This window comes from Pelodiscus sinensis, chromosome 13, assembly GCF_052426305.1.
Source record: "Pelodiscus sinensis isolate ZL-2025 chromosome 13, ASM5242630v1, whole genome shotgun sequence".
Taxonomy (NCBI): Eukaryota; Metazoa; Chordata; order Testudines; family Trionychidae; genus Pelodiscus; species Pelodiscus sinensis.
The window spans coordinates 6,164,049-6,191,177 of NC_143064.1; the positions used below are offsets into that span (position 1 = coordinate 6,164,049).

A 27,129-nucleotide genomic window follows, 5' to 3' on the forward strand; every position below is an offset into this window, starting at 1 on the left:
GTACACAGTTGCCTTAAAAGCTCTTGTCACCTAGAGAAATCAGTGGCCAGCTCGGTACAATGGCTAAAGACCTGAATTAATCAGCCTGTTCAATTTCAGCCAAGGGTTCGAGTTAAATCAGGGTGCCGGCATGTCTAGCGTTACTGTACTTTGTGGAGCGCCCTCTCACTGCATTGCCAAGACATTCAATGCCTGGAAACATTTGCAAACAATGGTCTCCAACAAAGGAACTGTGGCTGTTAAAAGGAAGCTTACTAACCATGATTGACGTCAGCTGAAATGGATAGTGACCAAAGGCTGGCATCTGTCTGGAGTAGCACTCATCGCTAGAAGGCCTGCAGTCAAGCACACTAATACGTGTGTCATGCACATGTTTTGGGTGTGCCTCGCTTTATCTTCCTCTGTAAGTTCAGTGATAAACTAGAATTATAGGATTTCTTTGTTATGAGAAAAAGCTTTGCAGGCCCATAAGTGCAACCATGGTAAGAGAGCACTCATAAATATACAAAAACGAATCCTGATTTATCTTTTTTTAAAGGAGAACGTGGCTCTGACATCCTGCCTGATATTAAGAAATCATTTTTCTAGATGCAGAATTCTTTAGATCCAAAACAATTCTCATATCGAATTTTGAACATAGAGGACCTGATTTTTTGTAAAGGGTATCAATTCAGCTTCTAATTTTACAGGTGTAAAATTGCAACTACAAATCATTGTGTCCACAAATTATACCATTTCATGTTGGATGCCCTGATTTCCAATGGCTTACTCACTGCAGTTAACTGTGGGTACAGAATTGCAGACAATTATTTGCAGGAGAGAAATTGCGCTCCAAAAGCTGGAGGCTATTTCTGAAAATCTGGCCCACGGGAAACATAATTGGAACGTTTAACCAACATGATGTTGACCTGTGTAATTTGAAGCAATTTTCAACTATGAGATTAGTGCTGGTTAGTGTGGCAATATATTGTACTTTCCCTTCAATCCCTCTTCTAAGCAATGTGGCCTAGCTATCCTGATGAACATAGAAGTGTAAGTCTATTTTAAAGTAAGGCTATTGCATGTCTCCATTTCTAGGTCTCAGCATTGCATACAACAGTTATAGTCTCAAAGTACATTACAGAAGTGATCTTCAATATCAGCAAGAGAGCATTATTCTATAAGTACAAAACCTCCACGAGCTTTTTCAGGTTGATGCCTGCCCCTTAGATAACTACAGTAGCATTGAGAGATGTGGAAGCTTAGGGTGTGTCTAGACTACAGGGTTTGGTCAACAAAAGTGGACTTTTGTTGACAAAACTATACCTGCGTCTACACTGCCCCTGAGTTCTGTCGACATAACGTCGACAGAACTCAGCAGCTTTGTCGATGGCTGTAAACCTCATTCTACAAGGAATAATGCCTTTTGTCGACAGAGTTCTGTTGATAGAAGGTGTTATTGCATCAACACTGTCCTTTGTGTCTACACTGTCACGTCAATAAAGCGTCTTGCTTTGTCAACAGAACTGGATGTAGTCTAGACGCTCTTTGTCGACAGAAGCTTTGTCGACAGTATCTGTCGACAAAACTTCTGTCAACAAAAGCCTGTAGTCTAGACGTACCCCTATATCACAGCAGAGAACCTTCTAAAGAGGGGAGGAGGGAATGTATGAAGGTAGTCTTTGACGACTGTGTAAAAGTTGCCAGATTGACAGCTCTAAAAACTGGAGTCCTCTGTTTATCCATGTGTAGGTACACCACAGAAAAGTAGTAGTGCCAGCATCCCCACTGATTGCTTTCCCAGCATGTCGCTGTCCTGAAGGGACAAAGGGACAAAAAGGTTGTTTGAGATTCTGTGCTCATTGAATCACTTGACATTGCAGTAAGATGACCAAGAAATGTTAGCTTGGAAGCACCTGTCTCTTGGGAGCTGTATTGAAACCTACAAACTAATCCCACCGTGGACGCTGAAAACAGGAGTTTCATATTCTTTGCCTTGTCTGCATTCCGGGTGAAACTCACCCGAGAGAGAGCCAGCACAAAGAGTACATACCCCTCAAACTCAGAACTCAGACCCTGTACAGTTGGGAATTTTATTTTAATGGTTTTGCATCATACATATGCTATCTTCATTGATTTCACGCAACTGAGCGAGACAATCTTGCTATGTCTCAATGATTAATTGAAATATTTTGCTTGCATAGATACTTAATCATGGCTTAGTGTAGGGATGTAACAATGTAGTTGATTAACCGATTAATGGGTAAGCAAAACGGGGAGGGATAGCTCAGTGGTTTGAACATTGGCCTGCTAAACCCGGGGTTGTGAGTTCAATCCTTGCAGAGGCCATTTAGGAATTTGGGGCAAATATTTGTCAAGGATGGTACTTCGTCCTGCTGTGAAGGCAGGGGACTGGACTTGATGACCTTTCAAGGTCCCTTCCAGTTCTAGCAGATAGGCATCTCCATTAATTTTAAAAGCTTATAGGTTAATGCTATCTGTAGCCTACGTGCATTTCTACCCCTTCTCCTTCCAGTAAATTTTTTAGCAGACTGGGCAACAGCCCAGCTAATTCCTGGCTCGCACCGGGTGTGAGACCTACCCCCGCTGCAGCTCTCATTTAAAATGTATTAGGAGCCAGCCAGGCAGCCAGCCCGGCTCAGTTTCAGCTCGCTCCAGGCCCCGTGAGGGGTTTTTTAAACTGGCTCCCCACACAGACCAGCCCCCGCCTGGCACCCTGCGCTGCTACCTCTGATACAGAAGCAGCAGCGTGGGGTGGCAGGGGACTCCTCCGGAGTGGGGCCAGAGCACAGTGGCTGCTGGCCTCCCCCCTGGGGACTACAGAATAGTCAACAAACTGTGAGGTTACTCAACTATTCAATTAACATCCCTAGCTCAGTGTGGGGGAATAGACAAGAGGACCTCTTGAGATCGCTTTCAGCCCTACGTTTCTATGAATCGGCAATTTCAGATGGTTTACATGCATGTCTGTCTGTCTTACAGCATGTCCTTTATTTTCACAGGGCCGCCACGTTAAGACAGGACAACTAGCAGCGATCAAAGTTATGAATGTTACTGAGGTGAGTGAGCATCTGTGAGGAGAAAAACGGTTGTCTGGTGATGAGCAAAAAGGACATATAAAACAACCAGCCAGGTGGCTATTGAAGAAGATGACCTGCGTGCATTCATACCGCTTGCTGGGAGTTGAGATTTTTTCCCCCTGAAGTACTAAGGATGGTTATATGAGCAAGTTTAATTGTTTTCAGTCATATTTTTACAATGGGTGCAAAGCAATCACAGTTAGTGGTTGTGTATATTTTTGTTAGGCTATAATGATGAGAGAGAAACTTTCTTCCTGCTTATTGCTAGTTGATTATCTGTTTCCAGCGATAGCACACAGAAGATTTCCTGTAGCTCTGTGTTGCCTCTGCTCCGTTTCATCACATCCTTTCCCCTCATACGCCAGCTATTCTTCTGTGCAGTGCAAAAATCTAGGGCATTGTAGTTGCACTGACAGCAAGCAAGTAAGAGCATGTTAGAGTTGCAAATGCTGCCATTTTTTATCAGATAGATGAGAGAAGTAGACAGTTTAATTGGCACAGTCCTTGCTCGCATTTAGAAAGTGGTGTCAGAGTTAGAACATAGTGTTACCGAATTTGCTAAGCATTGATTTTTGTTCCTCCTCTGATAGGTGCAGCTGGTACAGCAACTTGCTGCCTCGTAACATGAAAGGCCAAAAAACTTCCCTACTAGAGTTTCCTGCAATTCTGTCCTTGCACATTATGGGCCTGATTGACATACACACTCTGGGACTTTCTGCCGTGAAAACTAATCCGGAATAAGATTTGAATTTAAAGCAGAATAGCTTTAGGATAATTCCATGTGTGGACGCTGCCTTTTTCTGGTTTAGGGTAATCCACTTCCAAAGTGGATTAAGATAGTAAAGAAAAAAGCCTTGTTGGTCTGAAATTGTAGGTCTGGGATGCACCAGGTGTCCCAGGTGTTGCCAGGTGTCCGGTTTTCATCCAGAAGGCCTGGTTGCATAGGGACTCTGGCGGCTCCAGTCAGGACTGCTGGCCGGGCCATTCAAAATCCAGTTGTCAGGGATAAGGCAAGTTCCCTTAGCTCCATACAGCTGCTGGAAGTGGCCAGCATTTCTCTCTGGCACGTAGGAGAAGAGGTGGCCAGGGCATACGGTGCCCTGCCCCCAGTGCTGTGTCCGCAGCTCCCCCGGCAAGGAACTGGGGGTGGTACTTGCGGCTGCGGGCAGCACTGACTGTGTAGAGCCAATTAGCCACACCTCTGCTGGGCATGCTGGCAGCTTCCGGGAGAACCAAGGCAGGCCAGGAGCCTGCCTTAGCCTGCTGCACCGCTAGCCAGGCGTCAGCTGAGGTAAGTGCTGCCTAACTGAAGCCCACACTCCTGTCCTCCTGACAGAACCCCCTTATGCCCCTCCAGGGCCAACGTATTCCATGTGTGCAGGTACACGCTGGCGTCCCTATCTGTAGGTAGAACGTTTACTGGCATCGCTGTGGCGGTTCTGAATGTGGGGTTTTTACCAACACAGCTGTGCCCGTGTAATCTCTAGTGCAGACACATTTGCACTGGCATCTGAGTGGTTTTGCCAATGTGGTTTGCGTCTCTTGGGAAAATGGTGTAAACTGTGGTGACAGAAGTGCTGTTTGCTAGTGTAAACTCAGTCTACACTGCGGAGGGCAGGCAGGGGTTTGCTGTTCCTGCTATACCAGTATCACGACGGTAGCAAAACTTTTCTAGTATAGACGAGGCCTATGAGTATCCGTACATGGAGCGATTGCAAGATAGCTATTCCTGGAGAATTATTCCAGAATAACTCCATATGCAAACAAGGCCTAAATTCCTCTTATGCCACGCTGGCCACATGCAGACACTACAGCAGTGGGCGTCAGCATAGCAATCTAAGATCTGGTCTGTGCCTAAGACTTAGCTCAACCTAGCGACATCGCTCAAGGCCATGAAAAAAGTCCTGCCATGTGCGACGTAGTTAGATTGATTTGAGCCCCACTGTAGACGTAGCTAAGTTAATGGAAGAACACTCCTAGTGTCCTAACTGCCCCCCTCCATCACTGCAGTAAGTGTCAGTGCCGTAACGATGTCCCTGTAACACAGGTCGTGTAGACATACCCTAAGGAAAAGTGGACTTAAAGCAGGATTAAGTGTAATGTAATACACACCTACTTTAAGACCCTCTTACACTGCCAGGATAGTACAAAGTTATTATGAAAAAAACACAGGCTGTGTACCTTTAAAAATATACATGTGTACATATATATGGTCAAACTACAGGTACTAAGGTTTTGCTTTTCTATCTGTGTAGAGCAGAGGTGGGAACCTAAGGCCCGTGGGCCGGATATGGCCTTAACTTGCCTGGATCCAGCCTCCCAAAGTTTAGGGCTCCCTCCCAGTACTGGGGAACCCCTGCTGCTGCTCTAGACCCACCACTACTCCACTGTGGGGCTGCCCTGCCCCCCAAGCTCTGATGTGCAGAAGGAATGTGGGGAGTGTCTTTCTCCTCAGTCAGGGGCCATGTCAGTGAGGGGTTGGGGTTTTGGTTTTGGGGTTTGTTTTTTTTTGCTTCTCACTTGCATGCGACCCCCGACTGATTTCTGTGGGTCAGTGGTCCCCGACCCAAAAAGGGCTCCCCACCCCAGGTGCAGGGGGTACATTTTTAAACGATGGCAGCAGTAAACTTCTGGGACTTCTAGCTCTGTGGAGACGTGTCCAGCCAGCGACATTGTTTTGCAGAAATGAGTCCCCAAAGAGGACAGGTTTTTCGGTCGTGGAAGGGGCTGAATTTGTGGTAAGGTGGGAACCCAGAACAGACGCTCAGATGTGAGCATCTCCGCCTCCTGCATCTGGCAAAGTGAGTCCCAGCCCACGAAAGCTTATGCCCACACAGAGTTACCAGTCTTTAAGGAGCCACAAGACTCCTCATTGATTTTGCTGAAGAAGCCTAACAAGGCTGCCCCCTGACGCTTCCAGCCTTCAGGAAAGGGATCGGTAGGTAGGGGGCTGCCAGAGACGCAGAGCTGAAACAATGGCACAGAGTTGTTCTATGGACGACTTTTGCCTCCCACTGAACCCCAGGAGTCCACAGAGCTTGGGAGTTGTCCCCGTGGCCTTACCCAGAGGCAGTGGTTCTGCGCCACTACAGGGAGTATCAGTAGGAAAACTCCAGACGGGGAACTTGACAAGATCTCCTGCTGCATTGTGCTGCACACAGTTTGATATTCTCCACATTTAAATAGTGTGTGCTTGTGCCCGGTTGGAAACCAAACGTAAATGAAGGATAACCCAGAGACCTGGATTCACTGATTCCTACCAGTGTCTGCGTGTGGTTCTGTGAACACAAAGCAGCCATCAGTTTGCATAATGGCCTGGTTAGTCCTGCTTTACAGCTGTTTTGCATCAGTGTAGCAGCCCTGCACCGCTGAGGTGTATTGATGGATCTGACTCACTATTTGGGGAGCTGGGCAGCTTTACACACAAACGTTACGTCTACACTGCAAGCTTCTTGCGCAAGGACTGTTTTCAACAAGAGTTCTTGTGCAAAAGGTCTTGCACAAGAGCACGTCCACACTGCCATGTGCTTTTGCATAAGAGATGCGCTTTTGCACAAGAGCGACCATGGCCGTGTGGACACTCTTGCACAAGAAAGCTCTGATGGCCATTTTAGTCATAGCGGTTTCTTGTGCAAGAAACCCCCGTTGCCCGTCCACACTGCCTTCTTGCACAAGAGGGCTTATTCCTCGTGGGGAAAGGAATAAATCTTGCGCAAGAAGCCCTCTGTTCCGATGCTTTACTGTAAATTTACTTGCGCAAGAACGTGCATGCAGTGTAGACGCTTCACAAGTTTTTGTGCAAGAAGCCTGCAGTGTGGATGTAGCCTTAGGATTTACCCGTAACTAGTCTCGTTGGTTTTGGTTTGAATTATTCCGTGCTACGCTGATTGTGTCTTTCGAATAATTCTGCAGCACTTTCAAGCGAAAATCTTTAGAGCTGGTGCAATTCCCTTTGGGGTTTTCCCTGGTGCTCTCCCTTTTAAGCCCAGCGTCATATAAAAGCTCTGATGAGTTCATGGCTTGGTGCAGGCAGACGGTCTATTGTTTTCAGCTGTGAAATGGTAGGCTGACATGTTTCCAGTGTGCAGGGTGACAGCCTGGTGCCTGGAAGAGCAAGTCTGCACTGCCACAGGGTCTCCTGTGTGACCTTGGGCATGTCACTTATGCCCAGAGCCTCAAAGGTATTAGGGTGTCTAACTCTGGTGTAAATCAAAGGGAGGTGGATGCCTAAAGACTCTTCAGGATCTAGGCCTGAGTCTCTCTGGGTCTCTGGTTTTCCATCTGTAAAAGGGGGATATTGGTGCCTTGTTACGTCACAGGGATGCTGTGAGATTAAGTGAGCTGCTCATGTACTACAGTAATAGGGGGCTGTGACAGACTGCTGGCTAAGCCAGAGCTCTGCCACAGTAGGCTGGCTAAGGGGAAACAGCTGAGCAAGCCCTGGCCTGCAAGGCTATCAGAAGCAGCGCTGGGCCTCACAAAAGGAGGGCTCTGTAAGGCAGAGGAAGGAAGCCAGAGGAGAGAGAAGGAGTAAGGAGCCAGGGTGCGGCTCAGGGGAGCGAGCTCTGTCTGTCCATCCGTCCATCCACCCTGTAAACTTTGTAAATAGAAGGTGATGGGAGTTTACAATAAAAGGCACGGGTGACTGCACCAGAAGGCTTGTTGACTGATTTGTCGACCAGACCGCGGGGACTCTGCCACAGGGGCACACAAGTATTTTAGACAGAACTAGGTTCATCCTCCAAGACTTGTGTGTAAAGAAATTGTTTGCCTACTAAAGTTTCAGTATTTGTCACATAATTTTCTGGTCTAGCTGTGATTATATTATTTCTCTATTCCTAGAGGGTACGTCTACATTGCAAGACTATTTCAGGATACCGGTGGTATCCCAAAATAGATACCCTGCGTCTACACAAGCCACCCGTTATTTCGAAATATTTTTCTAAATAACGGGCGTGCTGTTCCCTCATCTCGGTAAACCTTGTTGCCTGAAGGATAAGGGATGGCTTGAAATAGTGCATTATTTTGAAATTTGGCACTGTGTAGACGCGCCAAATTTCAAAATAAGCTATTCCGAAATAGTTTCGAAATAAGATACACAATTTGCTTAGTGCAAATTGTGTATCTTATTTTGAGTTTAGGGTGCAGTGTAGACTCACTGTTGCACTTGAAAAACAGGTTTGAAACCAATTAAGTAAAGTCTTAAAAAATATTGAAATGCATCTTCTGTAACGTGCTGCCTATGAACCACATCTGACGGCACGTCTCACAAGGCGGTCGACTTGTAAATGGACAATAGAGCACGGTTATAATAAAGTGATGTGAAGCGAAGAGCTATATAGCCCTGCTGGACAAGCCTCTGTCATTCTTCTCTGGAGACTACAGAGTTCAGTTGTTGAGTTCTGAAGACTCTGGCACCGTTTTAGGGCTGAGTAAATCTGTTCTCTCTGGAGCATGCACCGCGCAGTTCAGAGCGGCTTTCTTATGATAGCAGCAGGATGCTGTGGTCAGGGTGGGATCCTGCGGACATCTGTCAGGAAGCGCTTCAGTGTCAGGTTACAGGGAGGGGCGTGGGAGCTTTAAATGAGAGCTGAGGGGAATGTGTGCTTCTGTGCCTCTTTGCACAGACCCTGCTTCCTGTTATCTGTGCACACCTACCCAACAAAGCGTTTGCAAAGAGATCAGATTCTCACTGAATTATTCCCTCGGTGGGTCTCTGTCTCAGGAGAGAGCAACAGGCAATCCCTGTGACTCTCTTGTTTTCAGTCTTTCCAGTGATCTAAGTGCGACTGTCCATGCCACAACAGTCGTAAACTCTCCTGGTAGCGTGTCCACCAGTCTCTCATCTTGTTTCCTCCTGAAGGGAGAGGTATTGTGCTGATGCTACCTGCCGGATAGGGCCACGTTTCCAAAAATAGCCCTTGCGCAGGAGCCTGTACTCTCCAGAAATAACTCGGTGTGTGTGGGGAAACAGCAACGGCGCCTGCTCACTCAAGAACGACGTTTATTTTCCTTGCCAGTAAAACTTACAAGCATATTTCAAGGCCCTTTGGAAATGTGGCCCCTCGTAATATTAACACAGAGATGATTGTGACTGGAATCATGAACATCTCGATGTCTCTGACTGTTGAGGCTACTTCCCCGTGATCCCCAGCTACCAAAGGGCCTTAAATCACCCCTTTTGCTAGATTATCTCCACACCTTGCAGTCTCTAGGGGTATGTCTACACTACAAAGTTAGTTCGAACTAACGGACGTTAGTTCGAACTAACTTTCATAGGCGCTACACTAGCGCTCCGCTAGTTCGAACTTAATTCGAACTAGCGGAGCGCTTAGTTCGAACTAGGAAAACCTCATTTTACGAGGATTAAGCCTAGTTCGAACTAGCTAGTTCGAATTAAGGGGTGTGTAGCCCCTTAATTCGAACTAGTGGGAGGCTAGCCCTCCCCAGCTTTCCCTGGTGGCTACTCTGGCCAACACCAGGGAAACTCTTCTGCCCCCCTCCCGGCCCCGGACCCCTTAAAGAGGCACGGGCTGGCTACGGTGCCCGTGCCAGGTGCAAGCCTGCCAGCACCCAGCCAGCAGACCCTGCACCTGGCACGGCTCGAGCCACCCACCCGATGCCCCCCAGCCCTCCCCCTCTTCCCGGGATCAGGCTGGCAGCTCCCGGGAGCTAGCCCGGGACCGCAAGAGGCTGGCACCCGCCTGGGCTAGTGCGGACATCATGGACCTCGTCCACGACCTCCGCACTAGGCACAGGAAAGTGGCCGTCTAGGGCAGGAAAGCTGCCAGCCTGGCCACCCAGGAGCAGGTGTGCAAGAGAATCAAGGTGGTCCACTGAGAGCCACGACCCTGAGCCCTGAGCTTACAATGGCCATCCTGGGTCAGACCAAAGGTCCATCTAGCCCAGTAGCCTGTCTGCCGACAGCGGCCAACCCTAGGGACCCTGGAGGGGATGGACCGAAGACAGTGACCAAGCCATTTGTCTCGTGCCATCCCTCTCCAGCCTTCCACAAACCTTGGGCAGGAACACCACTCCTACCCCCTGGCCAATACCACTCCATGGACCCAACCTCCATGACTTGATCTCACTTCTCTTTAAACTCTGTTCTAGTTGTAGCCTTCACAGCCTCCTGCAGCAAGGCGTTCCACAGGTTGACTCTTTGCTTTGTGAAGAACAACTTTCTGTTACTAGTTAGAAGCCTGCTACCCATTCCTTTGCTTTGCTGTCCTCTAGTCCTTCTTTATGGGAACTAATGAAGAACTTTTCTGTGTGCACCCTCTCTACCCCACTCATGCTTTTAGAGACCTCTATCCTGTCCCCCCTCCGTCTCCTCTTTTCTAAGCTGAAAAGTCCCAGTCTCTTTAGCCTCTCTTCATATGGGACCTGTTCCCAACCCCTGATCATTTTAGTTGCCCTCCCCTCTCCCAGCCTCTCTCTTCCCCTCTCCCTCCTCCTTTTCCCAGTCTCCCCCAGTTTTGTTCAATAAAGACAGATTCCATTTTGGAAGACACGTTATCTTTATTTTGTACATCAAGAAGAGGGGCTAGGGAAGGGTAAGTGGAAGGAGGTGAGGGAGGAATGGGGCACGAGCCCCCGATGGGGAGGACTGGGCTGGCTCTGCGGGCTTCTGGGGGTGGAAGCTCTCCCGTAGCCCCCCAATTGCCCCCTCTCCCCAGATGGCAGCCTGCGGCAAGTGCAGCTGGGCTGATGGCCGAGTGGTGTGGTGTGCCCAGTGTGGGTAGTCTGGGCAATCCAAGCCAGGACTGCTTTGCAAGCGGGGCACCCCTGAGAACTGTCTGTCCGGGGTGGGGGTCGGGACCCTTTAAGCACAGCCCTCGGCTAGCCTGAGACAGCAGCTCCACGCTCTAAGTGCTCATCTGATGCCCTGCCAGCACTGCTTCCGGCCATCCTTAAGCCCGGTTCAGGGTCCACTTAATGTGGACATGCTAGTTCGAATTTGCAAAACACTAATTCGAACTAGTTTTTTAGTCTGGATCCGTTAGTTCGAATTAACGTTGTAGTGTAGACGTACCCTAATATATTTAGCTTCCCAACATCCATGCACCAGAGCGAGGAACTGTAAATCTATGTCTCCCAGCCCAGCACCTGTGCCCAGAATCACCTACGGCAGTGGGGGGCAGCCTGCGGGCCCGGGAGCCACACGTGGCCCATCGGGGTCCTCTGACTTCCCTCACCACCTACCATTTCCATCCCTAGGTCAGTACTGACTGGGATCTCAAAAGGAAGCAAAGCCTCTGCTCCCTACTTGCATCCTTGTGGATGCTCGGAAGGAGCTTTGCCATGGGCAGGGAGGGGCAGGACCATGTCTCCACCTGCGCCCGTTAGCCCACAGCGCTGGCCAGTTCCTCACTCTCGGTTGATTGTGGAAACTTCTCTTCCTTACTGCGACATGGCTCAGGATAGTGGCCAGGCATGGGGAGAGATGTCCGACCTTCCGGGGTAGTGCAGCAGGTGCTCTGTGTTTGCTGCCTGTGAGGAATTCTTCCTGAGTCGTCTAGACTTCCTTCTGGTGCCTGTGTAACCCAGGGGTGGGGAGTCACAAGGCCCTGTACCCCCATCCTCATTCAGCAGCGCATTTCCCCTTCAGCAAGCCCCGCCTCCAGCCTTTTTCCTACGGCCCGGGCAAAAGCGTGGCCTGGTCACACTTCCCTGCCCAGGCTCAGGTTACAGAAGGCCTCAGCCATTGTGTAGTGGGGAAGGCTGCCGCATTGAAATTCCCATCACCATCTCACTACTGGGGCAGTGCCCAGGGAAACTGAGGCCCACATGTGAGGTTACCACAGGACAGTGAAAAATCACATGCAAGATAACAATGCGAGCAGAGCGAATACAACCCCCGCTTTGTCACAGCCTACAACAGCCTATGCCCAGCTCCTCTTCACCCTCCTTAGTTGCGTTATATTGTGCCCTATGCATGCTCAAATCCAGAGTTGAGGGTTCTCCCTTTCTTTTCTATTGCCAGTATGGGAGAGATGAAGTACTTGGGGTACTACATGCAGCTTGAGAGCCATGCATTCAGCAGAAGGGCTGCTTTCATACTTTAAACTTGATTTTGCTTGCAGTGAAGTTATTTTACACTCCTCATTTCCTCAAGCTTAAGACAATTATTTCTCTGTATTTATGGTCTGGCAAAATTTCTCTTCTGGATTAATGTCCCTGGGTAACCACATGGCCGCTCTGTGTCTGTCGGGAATGGTTTTCAGTATTTCAAACTTGGAGATGGCCCATTTCTAGGACTTTTTAAGGGGGTTTGATTCCAGCCTATCATTCCTCCAGGTCTATCCCCCTTTCCCCGCGTACAGCAGGTATAGAACAATGTCACCGTTTTTGTGAAGCATTCATGCTCACAGTTCATGGAATGCTTTCATGGCAATGCTGCTGGAAAATTGTGGGAAAGGACAGAAAAATGTCCTCTGAGTGCCAGCCATTTTTCTCTTCCAACGGACCATTTATTTTTTTCACCAGTGCTAACTGCCACGATGTTTTGCAACAAAAGGTAAACTAATTATCAGCCTTGTTTGGTTCCATTTAGCTGATATGGACAGGCAGATCCTCAGCATCATGAGTATGTAGTTGTGATGTTCCCATCATGGACAAGCAGGCAGCTAAATCCACATGCATTTAACTTGGAAGCACACCCCATCTCTTGAGAATGCTAAGGCAGACCGCTGAGTCCATAACGAAGTCTGCCAGTCAGAGACATCCCAGCTGGCGAGTTCTAAAGGAGCCTTGGATTCTCCAGTAGAGCAGAGATTTCTATTCTTCAAGAAGGATAATCGCAGGGAGGATGCCGCTAGCTGCTACCAATTAAATCAATCCTAATTCGTTGTATTGGTTGTTGTTTGTGGAGTGGTAGCATCTCTCCGCCGGAGATCAGAACGCCATTGTGCTAGGGGCTGTACAAAGAAAGAACCAAAAGATGGCCTATGCCACAGTTTACAACCAAAGCATAAAACAAAGTACACCCGGTAAATACAACAGACAAACGGGAGCACATGGAGACAGTACTCCTCAGCATGATAGGCAGTGATGTCTGCTCTCCAGTTCCCTGACTGCTATCCCGTTTTCTGTAGGCAATTCTGTAGTCAACTTGACTAATCCCAAGATGAGGAGAAAAGAACAGAGTTCTAATCTGGACAAGCCACTTCCCCTCTCTCGGTTTCAATTTCCCTAGCAGCAGTACAAGGAGGATATTCAATTCCTCGGGGATATCAGGAGCATGGATTTGCTGCTGTCTCTCCTATGCTTTAAAATATGGAAAGCCCACTTTAAATATGAAATGTTTGTAGAAGTATTTTATTTTTCTCAGAAGGGGTTAATTTCTCCATGACTAAATTACTGTATAGGTAACCCACTGATGAGTGAGCCATAAGTCCCCATGAATTCTCAGTCCACACAAGATACGGGTTTGCTACAGCTGCAATTAGAACAGGTGTTGCTGTTTAGCTCAAGCTATAGCAGCTCGTGATTTAGGTATCGGGTTCAATCGCTAGTGGGGTGCTCTTCATTCTTCTGTTTTTAAAGCTTGCTTCTGTGATTGTAGGAGGGCCTTGATGTCAAAGAACCCAGGGCTGTGTGAACAAAGCAACAGTCAGTGCATTGTTACCACTGTGTTCTGCTCTCTCTTGCTACAGAATGAGGAGGAAGAAATCAAACTGGAAATCAATATGTTAAAGAAATACTCTCATCACCGGAATATTGCAACGTATTACGGAGCATTTGTGAAGCAGAGTCCTGCAGGCCAGGATGACCAGCTGTGGGTAAGTGTTGAATCCCATCTGTGTTCATCGGATTTCCATAGGGGAGCAGATCTTCCTTGGGAGATCCGGTGTGCGTAGCTGTCAGTGAGACTCAGCTTTTGGCTTTGAGGACTGTTTCTGAGGGAGATTTTGGCCTGTGTGTCTGCCCCACCTGTGGTTGCGGTGTGAATTGAAGGGGCACAAGTGAGACTTGATACATTTCATGGTGGCATGGTTCCTTTAAGACTGCTAGGTAGTCAAAACACAAAATAGTCGTGTAGATAAATGTCCTTTTTTCCAAAACACATAAATCCTTTTTTCCCCTATTGAAAATGTTAATTGAAAAACTATTCTTTTAATTTTTGATTTTCCATTTTACATTCCTTCCCCTCTTTTGTGCCTCCTCTTATCGTTTTATTTGTTCTCCTTTTTCCAGTGGCAAAATGGAAAAAAGCAAAAAAGGGGAGTTAAAATGGAGACAAGAAGGGAAAATAAATACCGAAAATATGCACTAAAAACATCTGTAGTGATTTTTTTCAAAATCTGTTCTTTCTGAAAACTTTGAAACAAAATAATATTCTAAATGTTCTCAAAATTCTTCCTCTGCCCTGCAATTTTCCAACCAGCTCTAGTAAGGAAAAACATGTAATAAGTGAGAAGCCAGGTTCATTGTTCAGAAAATGAACATTTGCTCCACATTTACAGTTCTTAGAGGTAGAGTACAGCACTGCACATTTATAGGTAAGCCTCACTCTGGTAGACCAGAACTTGTACAGTGTATTTAAGTGGGAAGCTGTGTTTGAGCGCATGTACTATATTTGCCTCCCTGCAGTTGGTGATGGAATATTGTGGAGCTGGCTCTGTAACAGATTTGGTAAAGAAGACAAAAGGTAACTGTTTCAAGGAGGACTGGATTGCATATATCTGCAGAGAGGTTCTCAGGGTGAGTATTGCTAACAGGGTTTGTTCCTTGCTACTTTCATAAGAATGGCCATACTGGGTCAGACCAGAGGGAATGAACAGAATAGTAACCAATTGCATAGCTGAAGTCGATGTACCTTTTATATTTAATTTCTCTGGCATATCCACTGTAGGAGGTTGACGGGAGAAACTCTCCTGCTGAATTCTCTTACATTTCACGACCCTATACAGTACTAGGATTGATGGGGACCCCATCAGCATTCAATTAAACAGGTCCTTACTAGACCTGCTAAATCAACCCCCAAAAGATCAATCTCCATGTAAATATAGACAAGGCAAAAGTAGACTATTATCCCCTGGATCTCCCTTGTCCACATGCTTGTTGACACCCTGAAAGAATTCTAGTAGATTTGTGAGGCATAATTTCCCTTTACAAAAAACATGTTGACTCTTTTCCCCTACTTGACAGGGAAAAGTTTCCTGTAGTAACTGTAAAACATGGCACCAGCGCGGCTTTAGTGTCAATAAAAGAGGATGTCCCAAGTTACTTCCTGGGCCCAATTTTCATTCTTTGCCATTTTTCTCTCTTGGGGAGTACAGAACCCAAACCAATTTCTAACTGATTTTTGCAAGCCTAGTACCAATGGTTACACAGTAAGCCAGGTTAAAAACATGTGAGATCCAGTTGTTCTAACATCCAAGCATCTAATAACTACATTAGCAAGACATTGCTCTAACATCTTGCTGTGGAGTTTTGTGCTTTTCAAAATAACCGTTAGAGAAGCATTTATTATGGGGACTGCCCTTCAAATAGCCTATGTTAAAATAGTACATTAAGGCTTCCAAGGTCTGACGTCTCTTGTTTGAGTAGTGGCAGATCAGGGTTGTTCAGTAGAATATCAAATAGCCCTTTTGGATGTGAGACTGCGCTGCAGCTATGAGTGAATGTCAAATCCACGAGTCACTGGGATCTTCCCTTCCCTTCCCTTCCCTTCCCTTCCCTTCCCTTCCCTTCCCTTCCCTTCCCTTCTTGGGAATTACTGTTTCCAGGAGTGGGGTAGCTCCCCGATCACTTGGAAATCTTGTTGTCAAGGCCCTCAGCTTGCTATCGGTACCTTGCTTTTCCGCTATCTCTGTACTGCCTTCATGTGGGGTTGTGGAAGGCCACATTTTGAATGTAAAAACCTCCCATCCATCCAGTCAAATGGGTGTCTGTGAGACATCATGTAGGCAGGTGCTGACGCTTCTTGTGCAAACGCAGGTTGCCCGGAGAACGGGGGATGCCCATGTAAATTTGTTGACCTGGATGCCATTGTACTTCCACAGCCTTTGCATCCCCATAAGGGATGTAAAATCCCATTTAACCAGTTAACCGGTCAAATAAGCATACGTTAACCGCTTCACCGAGATCCTGAAGGCGGGGGTCTGCTCCAGCCTGGCCAGGCCTGCCTTGTGGCGGGCTGCTCTAGCCAGGCTGGGTTGAGCCCACCGAGGCAGGAGGCCTGCTTGGGCTGGGTCCAGCCTGCTGCACCTGGCCCACCTAGCTGTGCTGCGGGACGATCTGGACCCAGCCCGCTGGTTAGCGGATTACATCCCTAATCCCCATTAGAAAATCTGGCTTTACAAGTCCCCTTTACATTTAAATACTGCAGCTTAAGATGATAAATGCACACCTGAGTGCAGGGCAAATGGGAACCGCTGCACCCATTTCCCTAGGAAAGCTGAAGAAGAGCATGTGTGGAGAGTGACGTGTTGGCATGGGGAGCAAGGAAACTTTAGATTGTGTCAGAAGGCCCTTGTGTTTCTAGCCATTCCTATGAGAGAGGGCAAATGTTAGGGGAGGGGGAGCCTTTTGCTTCTTGTCTGCATTAGTTCAATATATTCCATTATTTCTAGCCTCGTTTAACTACTATTTTGAAACTAAAAGTAGTCTCAGGTAGCGATGGGACCCTCAGTCCCTACAGTCTGTGGGAATCTGGCTCAATGCGGGATTTAACCCTTTGCGACCAGTCTCTTGTTCTCCGCACAGTCCATGCACAGCACTCGGCGTGCTGCACAAACGCTTTATTGTTCACAATCCAGTTTCCTTTTTTGTGTGCTTTTGATACATGCTGTAAATAGGCATCCCTCCGCTTCTGAAATTGCAATGTGCAGTTTGGGGGCCTCTCTTTTCTCTTGGCATCAAAGATGTTCTCCTGCTGTCAGGCATGCTGGAGTGAGAAGAAAATCAAGCCCCTGGTTGCTTTCTTCTGTTATTGCTAAAACTGTGTCAATGAACATGTTGCTGCCAATCACAGCTAAAGAATTTTAGATGGTAAATTGTAGTCCCTTTTCTCCTTTAATATGGCCAGAAGAAAGCAAAAGAACTTCATAGAACAAAAAATTCCCAAGCTATAAAGAGAAACGCTAGAACAATGTTGTTTTCTTGTAGGGCTTGGCACACCTTCACACTAATCACGTTATTCACCGAGATATTAAAGGACAGAACGTTCTCTTAACTGAAAATGCCGAAGTAAAACTAGGTAAGTTTTTCTCTCTTTTTATTTTATTTTTTTCTAGAAACCTGTTAGTTAAAGAGATGCTGAGGTTTCCATGTTAAGCTGGAAAGGACATTTAATAACCCAAGAGTAAAAACTATATTAAGTATAATTGTAAAGACTTACATTTATATGCTATCTTTCATATAGAAGGATCCCACAGATCTTTACAGCCTCTGTGGGTGCAACTTGCTGTCCTCATCTGAAATACACCCATCCCAGTAGAGTCAAATTCAGAACCTGTTTAATAGTCCCTGCGCATAAGTACCAAATTCACAATGTAGAAAGTTACCCTTGTCCTGTCTGCCCAGACAAGTTGGCCGAGGTACTGTCTGTTACTGGGCCAGCTTCTGCTGCTGAGAGAGATGAGCTTTTGAGCTTACACGGAGCTCTTCTTTGGCCAAAACACTTTAGAAAAATGAGCTTTGAGCAATAAACTCCACTAAGCCATCTTTCTAGTAGAAGGGGGCTAGGGAGCTTTAATGAGGCCTACATCCAGTTGGCTCCAGCTCCAGCCCTGGGGAAGCTGGTGGTTGCCATGTCTAAAAGTCACAGTGAGAAAGTCATTCTGCACCAAGAGTTTCCACCCAAGAGTGTTTGAGGGCCTTCGCATTTCCACATCCAAGGATATGTCATTATTGCCCATTGTTAGTTCTGTAAAGTAAACAATGTCCGTAGCTCAGAAAGCAAGTTAGGAATTTATTTTGAAGGACCTCACAGGCAACATTTAAAGAGAGCACATCAAACACAGGGCTTACTCACGTAGGATTTTCTTTTGTTTTTCTCTTTTTCATTGCAAACTCTCCCAGAGCTCAAAAATAAAATAAAAATGATCCTGTGTAGCTATTGGATGAGATTCTTAGCAGGTGGAAATCTGCTTCGCTCTGAGGCATGTGGAAGCTCTGAGTTATGTGGCGAAATCCTGGCTCTGCTGAAGTCAGTGGGAATTTTGCCACTGCTTGCAGTGGAGGTGGGATTTCTCACGTGGGTTGGTATATTTTATTTTATTTTATTTTATTTTATTTTCCGTTTGGCAAACGCTCCTGTTGTACTTCTTGAAATTAGCAAGGCCTTTTTTTGTTTTGTTTTGCTTGCTGCCTTGTTTCAATCCTAACAACGTAACTGGGTCTTTTCACCTATTAAAAAAATAAAGCGAGTACTCTGTATTTTATGTGAGCGGACAGCAATGAAACATTTCTTTAAAGTACAAAAGCAAAACGAAAATATTTCCAGAGAAATTTAGCTGTGTCTAAAGGCCAGGAAGCTGGAAAACTTAGATTTCAGAGATCCAGTGTCACTCAACCACATAAGTTTTATATAAAAGACTTACAGAATTTCACATCCAACATGCAGAATTCACGATGTAAAGAATAGACTCCCACCTGTTGTTAGATAAGCTTACAATAATTCCATGTTGCAGTATGGTTCTATGAGGCCTGTTTATCAATAGATGTACCAGATGTTGTATGCAAATAATTTGCTTAGCTGGAGTCGAGCATGAAAACCTGCTCATTGGTGCAATTGGTAATAACAGGGATGCACCCTGCCTAATCTCTTTTTCCTCTGTGGCTTACATTACTTGAGTACTACTGTAGCTATTCTGTGAGTAACATAGAGTAAACTTTATTAATACCCTCTTCCCAATTGATCACATATTGTGCAGGGTTTTTTTTATTGATACGAACACATGCTTACTGACTGTGGGTCCTATTTATTATCTGCACAATGATATTTGACAATACAATTTAAAAAATCACGTTGAGATGCTACTGCCCATTATCCTAGAAGAGCATGGCCCAACTTATTCCTCCAAATGCATTTAACAGATGAATAAAATAGTGCACTCTTCCAGCACATTCTGAGATAGGAGTGCAGCAAAAAAGTCTGTGAAACCATTCAGAACAAAGCAATCCATTTCTGCAGCAAAGTGCTGACCTAGTATTACTGCTGGTTATTAAAACTGGATAAGAAGTCTCCCGGTCATACCTGAACATTTATTTGTGGGGTTTTTGTTTTAAATTAAAATACCATTTGAAAATCTTTACCTCTTTCCAGTGTGGTGCCTAGTCCAAGTATGTTAAAATTCCATAGTATCATAATATAAAGCACTTTGACAGCAATGAAAAGCATTAGGTAAAAGTTCGGTGTTTATTGTTATCATGAGAACACATCTGTATAGTAGCCATTCTGGCAAACTTAGCATGGATTTTTGATCATGTTACTTTCACATTTTATTTTTGGCCTGTGATCTAGATAGCAGACAGCAGTTAATTCGCAGCACCTCTGTTGCAAACTTTGTGTTAGGAGAGCACAAATCGGTGATGCATTGCAACCCTGAAGTTTGCTTTCCAAGCAAAGGCCATAACCCATTAGACATTTTGTCATATTAATTCAGCACTTGGCTCATTACTTTGCACTTGCTTAACTTTGCAGTGGATTTTGGGGTAAGCGCTCAACTGGATAGGACGATTGGGAGAAGAAATACGTTCATTGGAACTCCTTATTGGATGGCGCCCGAAGTCATAGCTTGCGAGGAGAACCCAGACTCAACTTACGATTACAGAGTGAGTGTTGCTGGGAACTTAGACTGAATAGTAAAGTAAAGGAGGCTTTGCTATTGACATTCTTTTCAAGTACTTCACCAAAAGAGTTGAAAAAAAGGCGTCTCCCTCCCTTCAAACTACAATTGGGCAAAGAGCTGTATTTTTAATATGTGGTTTGTGACCAGAAAAATAAGAAGAGTTTCAATATGAATTTTTCTTTGTGAGCCGTTAACGTCTGATATGAAGGCAAAGAGGTTTCAAATGAAATATACAAACGTATCCCTTTTTCTCTCAAAACAAGAAAAAGTTGCTGACTATGGCTAGGGTGGAAAGGCCTGAAAAGGCTGATTAAGAAGCTGTGTATCATGAACATGGCCTCTTACCTCTGTGATAGCAAATTATTTTCCTTGATGCTTATTGCACAGTCCCTGGGTAATTTTACAGTAATATCGCATGTATAATTATTAGTTTAGAACAACAAAAAACTCCTCACTCCAGAACAGATCATTAACTACGCACTGCAATCACACTCTGGGGTGAATAAGTTGGAGTGAATATTTGGGCTTTATCCTTTATAACTATTCTGTTGTTTTCCTCTCAACTCATTCGTATCCCTGTACAACCAAGAGCCAAATATCCTCTTCAGAGACACCAAAGACATAAAGTATTTGTTATTCTTCTGAGGCCAGCTGAGCACGCTGCAATTTGGATACCAAATAATAGCTATCAGGAAATTCTCTGGCTGCCCCCCATACTATTATAATATGCTGATTTGGCTCTAAAGAGGCGCATGATATTGTTTGCCCACCACTGGCTGAATTGCTTACACCACTGTCGTCACGTAGATATCTGTGCATGCCACACAGGAAGCCTTCTTTGGAAATTGTCCAGAGTGACTGGTATCTGTAAAAACTTAAAAAGCAATAAATAGTCTGGTAGCACTTTAAAGACTAACAAAACATGTAGATGGTATCTGTAAGTCCTTGTGTTGGACTAGTTGCCTCCTTTTGTGTAGCTGGTCCTTATAACAGCTGTGTAACACAAGGGTGATTCAGATTACAGCTGTTACTCCTGATGTGGCCTATTCAAAGCTCATACTATTACCTCTGTTTTTTATTGAGTCAAAGGGTATGATTCGGATTGACTCTGCTTTGCCACAGTTGAAAAATGGCCTTTTACCCATTTAAAGGCATCTTAGCATGAGAGAGACTCTTGGACTTTTTTTTTTCATACTATTTAATCCTTATCCCAGAGTCTCAAGAAGTTTATCTGCTGGCTGCCGTCTGTGCTCTCAATTCTATTCCCATTGAGTCGGTTTTCTGCCGATCGCTGAAGGGGTTCCCCAGTTTGTGTGGCTGAATAACTTATGCTGTTCCTCTGCTGCCCCTATGGCCCTGGCTCCAGCCAGATTTCACAGACTGAAGGCCAGCGCTGATGAACTGGGGGTTTCCAAAGTGCTGATTCAGACAGTGGTGTTCTTCAGCAGGGGAGGCAGGGGCAAGTATTTATAAACATCGCTGATACGGCGAGTGAAAAGCAGGAAGCTGTTCTGCTATGCGCATGACTTCTCACGGGTCCTCCTCTGAAAAAAAACCAAATGCGCCCCACCCAAAATGCAGCCCTTCTTACCTTGCTAGCCTGATTAGGGATGTCAGCGGGTTAACCGGTAAGCATCATTCTTACCGGGTGATGCTTACCAGTTACTGGTGAACTGGCAGCCCAGCTGGACTGGAGCACACCCCCTCCCGATGCAGGTTGGGGGGCTGCTCCAGCCTAGTTAAGCGCAGTGCACCAGTGGGGCCCATCACCCGTGGGATCCCATTTAACTGTTAACCGGTGAACCGTAACGTTTAACCGGTTAACTGATTAACCGGGATTTTATATCCCTACACGTGATTTCTCTATACACGCCTACACATCAGCCATAGCTTATCTGAAGCTTAGGTGCATGTCCCATCACCCCCAGAGACTGACTGTACTTTGTGGGTGACCATTCGTTTAGCAATTTTTCTGAAGGGCCTCCCTTTTCTTGCTTTCTGTCATGGGTTAAGTGAGGCAGGACCTGATCCTGAACCCTCTCCGGTGCTGCTGAAATTCAGAGTTGCCCTCCGGATCCAACCCTCAGTCTGCAATGCAACGCACTGTGGGTTGGTGTGGCACGGTGTGCATCGTGAAGCGTTGGCCTAGGGCCAAATCAGACATCAGTAGCTGTCTGCGAAGGACTTTTGCTCCACGTCTCCAAGGATTTGCCTTCTGCCTGCATTTTGTCGCATTTTCTGCATAACAAAGTGCTGTAAGAGTTCAGGGTGTGTCTCTTTTATGCAATAATCATCAAGATGGCCCATACATGTATTTGGAGAAATGTATCTGCCTGGGTACATACACCCGCAAAAGAGAGAAGTGTTGCACCTCACTGCCAGTGGAAGCCTGGTGTCATCCTAAAAGTCCGTAGTACTACTCCTGATTTACAGCTTTGTGATCCAAATTTGGCCTTTCTGCACTGGGTTTATGATGCTGTGTGATATTTATAAAGGAGATTCCAGTCTGACCTAACGGAACTAAGTTTATAATTCTGTCTAAATCTGAATGCTTAGTTCTACTTTTCTTCCTACTGGCTGGTAACTTCTTCATGGACTGGCCTGGCTGCAGTCTCCCTCCAGCCAGCAGTGGGGGAAAGCAGTAGCTGGCCCAGTGGGGTCTCACCTGTGCACCTTCTCCGTAACCAAGGAGAGACTCTGGACCGGGGCTTCACATTCTAAATTTTGGAACTTTCGAATGACAAATCAGCTGTTCCCAGCTGCTTGGGAAATGGAACGCTTCCGACCATTAGCACATTTCCTACAACCCAGCTGGGAATGGGAGGGAAGATTAGGGTGTCGCCCTCAAGAAAGGGAACTCTAATGCGCATTATGGTTCTTTTAACCCTACAAGTGACATTGTTCACGGTTTCTTTCCCTACAGAGTGACTTGTGGTCTCTGGGAATCACAGCTATAGAAATGGCAGAAGGAGCTCCTCGTAAGTGATTGGATATTGTCCTTTGTTAAATAGCTAGCCTAAACTTCATGGACACATTCTGTCCTGCTAGGTGAAATTATCTCATGCTTGCCGATGACGTGTAGGCTGGGTTCAGTTCGGACTGCCCCTTTTCAAATCGTTAGTGATTGACTCGTTTCCTGTCCATGCTTCTTTGATCACCCTTTGTTCTTTTGATTCTCTCCTCCTTTTTTCATTCCTTGCCTGCCTTGGGGAAGATAGGGAAGCCAAATGCTTTCTTCTAGAGCAGAGGTCAGTGATCCATGCACATGGATATAGATGAGCAAGAGTGATCAAAGCTACAGTATAAAAGTGGGACAGTTTTAGTTCTGGGACTTCTCTAGAGAAAAACGTCCCTTAAAAATGATGAGGGGTTCCCCTTCATCCTATAGGTCCAGATGCAGGATTCCTACAGGGGATAGGCGCCAGTGTCAAAGAAGAGCGAGACACCTTCACAGTATCTCAGTGGGCTCATCCACCTTGTTGGCCTTTCCATCAAGGACCCATCAATTCTCCATCGCACTGCGCCTCGGGCAGTCATGCAAAGTGAAAAGGCCACTGAAACGAAGCCCAGTCAGATGTGACTGGGAGTGTTTCGCTCCCAGCTGCACTGGCAGAAGTGGCTGTAGGAGAGGCCGTGTCGTGGAGAATGGGGCTACGTAGGGGTATAATTTTGGTCTGGGATTAGTGCCTTGCCCACTCCTGAGTTTCACAGTAATTACACCATTCCCTAACACTAATCCCCTCCCCCCCCACACACACACACCTGAACAATTTTTGAGATCTGTGGAGTGAAATCTCTCCCCCACCCCAGCAGAACAGCAAAAATACTCCAGCCCCACGTCAGTCACAATTCCGATTAGCGTCCAACATCTCCCCTCCCTTGCCATTTTCTTGCCCCTCTAGACACTCCTGCAGCCACATGGCATCACAACAACCCGTCCACATGCTTCTGGCCTTGAAATTTCTTTGAATATTATCTACCAGCGTCAGACACTCCTGATATAAGATAGCAGCTGTAGACTGCTGTTTAGATGCAGATTCCTGGTACGTAGCTCTTGTGCAATAGGCTGGGTGGGTGCCTAGGAGCGGAAGGCATGTGGGATGTTCTTCAGCAGAGGGGTGTGAATACAACAGGGGTGCTTGGTCATTGCTGGACGGGCTGGAGGGGATCCTATTTGCAGCCTAGGATCTGGCCTATCCTACAGTGCCTGGGTTGTGTTTATCACCCACTCAAGATACAAGCCAGGCAGAGCTCCCCTCCATGCTGGTTTTGAATGTAGCTGGTCAGCTGTTGAGGAGAGGGAGGGCAAGCAGCGTTCTAAAGCATTTTGCAAGCCGTGCACCAGGCTAGCTAGAGCTTAGTCGTCAGGCACGTGAGTCTTAGAGGATATTTCTTATGGTACCAACCTTCTCCTTTTGCCCCACATTTCCTCAATTCCGTTGTGTTTGTTGTATTTTCACACGGGCTAATTTTAGTAGGCACGTTTTAGGGAATAGTGTAGTTTTGTTACTTGGGTAGCACCAAGGAACCCCAGTCCTGGACCGGAATTCTGTTGCGTTGGGTGCCCAGAACAAAAAGATGGTCCCTGCCTCCAAGCAGCTTACAACCCAACTATCCGACAAGAGACAATTTGTGGAGCCAAAGGGACAGATGTCAGAACACAAGGAAACAATGAGACAATAGAGCCTGATTCTTCTCTCACCCGTTCTACACGGGTGTGATTCCATTGCCTCTAATAGCATTACGTTACATGCAAGGGTTGTTTTTCCCCTGCTCTTGTAGGGGTATTTGCACCAGCTCTCTTCAAGTTAGCATGAGTGGGAATAGCCGTGCAACTACAGCCGCACGAGTATCAGCAGCTGAGGCACGGCTTAGCCGTGCCAGCGGTGTGCCCACCTATTTCAGGCAGGTTTGTACTCCGCACAGCTAAGCCATGTCTCTGCTGCTGCTGCCCGTCTGCTGCTGTTGATGCTCACATGCTCACACTAGCTCTGTAAGAGCTCGCAGGAGAAGGTGGAAGTAAGCAGAGGAATCGCCTCTCTAACTCATAGTAGATGTAACCACAGAGTAACTTCTGACTTACCTCAGGTATGTGAGTGTCATGAGGCCTGATTGTTCCCATCCGAGTCTCTCCGCCTGCAGCAGCATTTTGCGTGGGAAGCCTGCCACCCGCACCAAACCTGACACATTGGGAGTGTTAAGTGAAATGTGCAGGGTGGACTTCATGGGACAGGACAGTATTTACTTGCTAGTGTGGTGTTCGGCGTTGCCTCGGTACAACAAAAACCAGAGCGGGTGTATCGAGAAAAACCAGCATACGCAACGCTGGGATCTGCTCAGGAAGCACAGATGGGTCTAATAAGTGGGTACAGAGAGGCCTGAAATATAGTGTAACCAAAATATGTTCTGAGCCCGTATGCCCCAGCGGAGCAATTTGTCGATTCTCGTGCCAGGTTTTTCCTCTTCCTTTCTCTTATGCCACACGCTACAGAGCTAGGAGGCTTGTAACCATTCAGTCTATTGTTTATCTCAGCTGTACATGAGGCACATTAGAACAGATACACAATTTGTGCCAGAGTTTGATTTTCCCAATAAGGTGCATTCTTTGCCCTTTGTTTTACAATGGAGTCCTTCCTTTCACTTCATCCCTCCCTGCATCTTTATTTTGCAGTGTATGGCCTGGCCCACCCCTAGCCCTCTTGTGCTGCAGAGATTTTCCTCCACTTCTGGGAAGGACCCTTCCCTCCTTTTAGAACAGGAATAATTTTAAGAGGCAGCGACTTCTCAGATCAGAAACAGCCCCCCCACACACACACACCCCTCGCTGGGAGTGTGTCTGAAGGGTCGAAGTACAGGAGACGGACGGCTCTGCTTTAGTGCACTCTTCAATCGCTTGTGTTTTCCTTTGTAGCCCTCTGTGATATGCATCCCATGAGAGCGCTCTTCCTCATTCCACGAAACCCGCCCCCAAAGCTGAAATCCAGAAAATGGTAAAGATATTTTATAAATATGTTTTAGCAGCCTCGGGCTCCTGTTTGCGCTTTGATGTCTACAGCTCCCAGACTGTGATCTTATCAAATCTTACAGTGTGAGGTCTGGTCTACGCTGGTATTTCTGCTGCTGATATGATCTCCTCTGCTACTGAGATGTGCTCAGAGTGCAGACACATTTCTACTGGAGAAGCAATGTCGGCCCTGGGGCAAATTGTCCCAATTTGAAACCCAGCTGAGCTGCTCCAGTACCCGTTGCGCTGCATTGGTGTAAGCTGTACCTGTGCTAAGGGCTTTCACTGGTGGCTGAGATCCAATGTAGACGTAACCTACATGGGCTTGCTTTGGTCAGTATTTGGCAGAAGACCTCTAAGGAAAACCCAAGTAGTGTTGGTGGGCCAGCAGGCGGCATTGTGTCCAGATACATCAGCCGTGAACATGTTCCCTAGCTTGGGTTTAGTAGGGAGACATACAGTCTTTGCCACATATGGTCATAAAGGAGGCCATGGGACTTTTTGAAAGAGTCGCAGTGATAGTCTTATATTCTAGCCCAAATCCGGTGTAGTAATTACTGCCTCTGTATATTTCCCCTGTTGTTTCAACTGGATATAGGGCAGGGGTGGGCAAGTTACATCTCTGGATCTGGCCCACCGACACCCTGCCGGGACCCTCGGGCACCCAGCAGCCACTGTTTTAAGAACAGGGCTGCGCCATGTGGCTCTCTGCTTTAGAGGGACGGGGAGACTTTGTGTGATCTCCCTGGCCCTAGCCCAATCTTCATCTCCTATTGGCTGGAAACAACCAGCCAATAGGAACTGACCCCAGCCAATCTCTCCGCTCCTATTGGCCGGAAAAAAACAGCCAATCGGAGATAAGAGATTGGCCTCAGGATGGGGGCAGCAAGCCTCTCCCACTTCCCAGAGCTGAGAGCCACATGGAGGGCGCAGCCCGCAGTTTAGAAGCGACCTGGGGCTGCAGCAGGCAGGGAGCCCAGCCTGCGTTGGGGGTGCTGCAGGGCTGCTGGCCGGGAGATGTTTAGGAGCCTGCCTCTGGGACTCCTGCCCCTCCTGCACCCCGGCTCACTTCCCCAAGCCACCATCCAAATCCTCTACACTCTCCCTGCTCCGGTCACAACTCCCTCCCAGATCCTGTACCCCTTCCAACACCCCTCCCCCAGGCCAGAATCCTCTCCTGCACCCAGATCACAACCCCCTCCTTCATCCAAACTCCCTCTCAGACCTCACACTGTGCAGTCCT

General features: G+C 46.8%; 1 protein-coding gene across 3 annotated transcripts in view; it reads left to right on the forward strand.

Annotated features, from left to right (window-relative positions):
• Positions 1–27,129, forward strand: part of NRK (Nik related kinase) — a 142,299-nt gene that overhangs the window by 45,343 nt on the left and 69,827 nt on the right. For all 3 annotated transcript variants that reach the window (XR_016350608.1, XM_075941116.2, XM_075941115.2), the window contains exons 3-9: positions 3,003–3,059; positions 13,739–13,864; positions 14,676–14,786; positions 17,196–17,286; positions 19,735–19,865; positions 22,806–22,860; positions 25,794–25,872. Coding sequence is in view for 2 of the 3 variants with exons in the window: in XM_075941116.2 (XP_075797231.2) it covers positions 3,003–3,059; positions 13,739–13,864; positions 14,676–14,786; positions 17,196–17,286; positions 19,735–19,865; positions 22,806–22,860; positions 25,794–25,872 (650 nt within the window). In the remaining variant the exon portion in view is untranslated. The remainder of the gene's footprint in view (positions 1–3,002; positions 3,060–13,738; positions 13,865–14,675; positions 14,787–17,195; positions 17,287–19,734; positions 19,866–22,805; positions 22,861–25,793; positions 25,873–27,129) is intronic.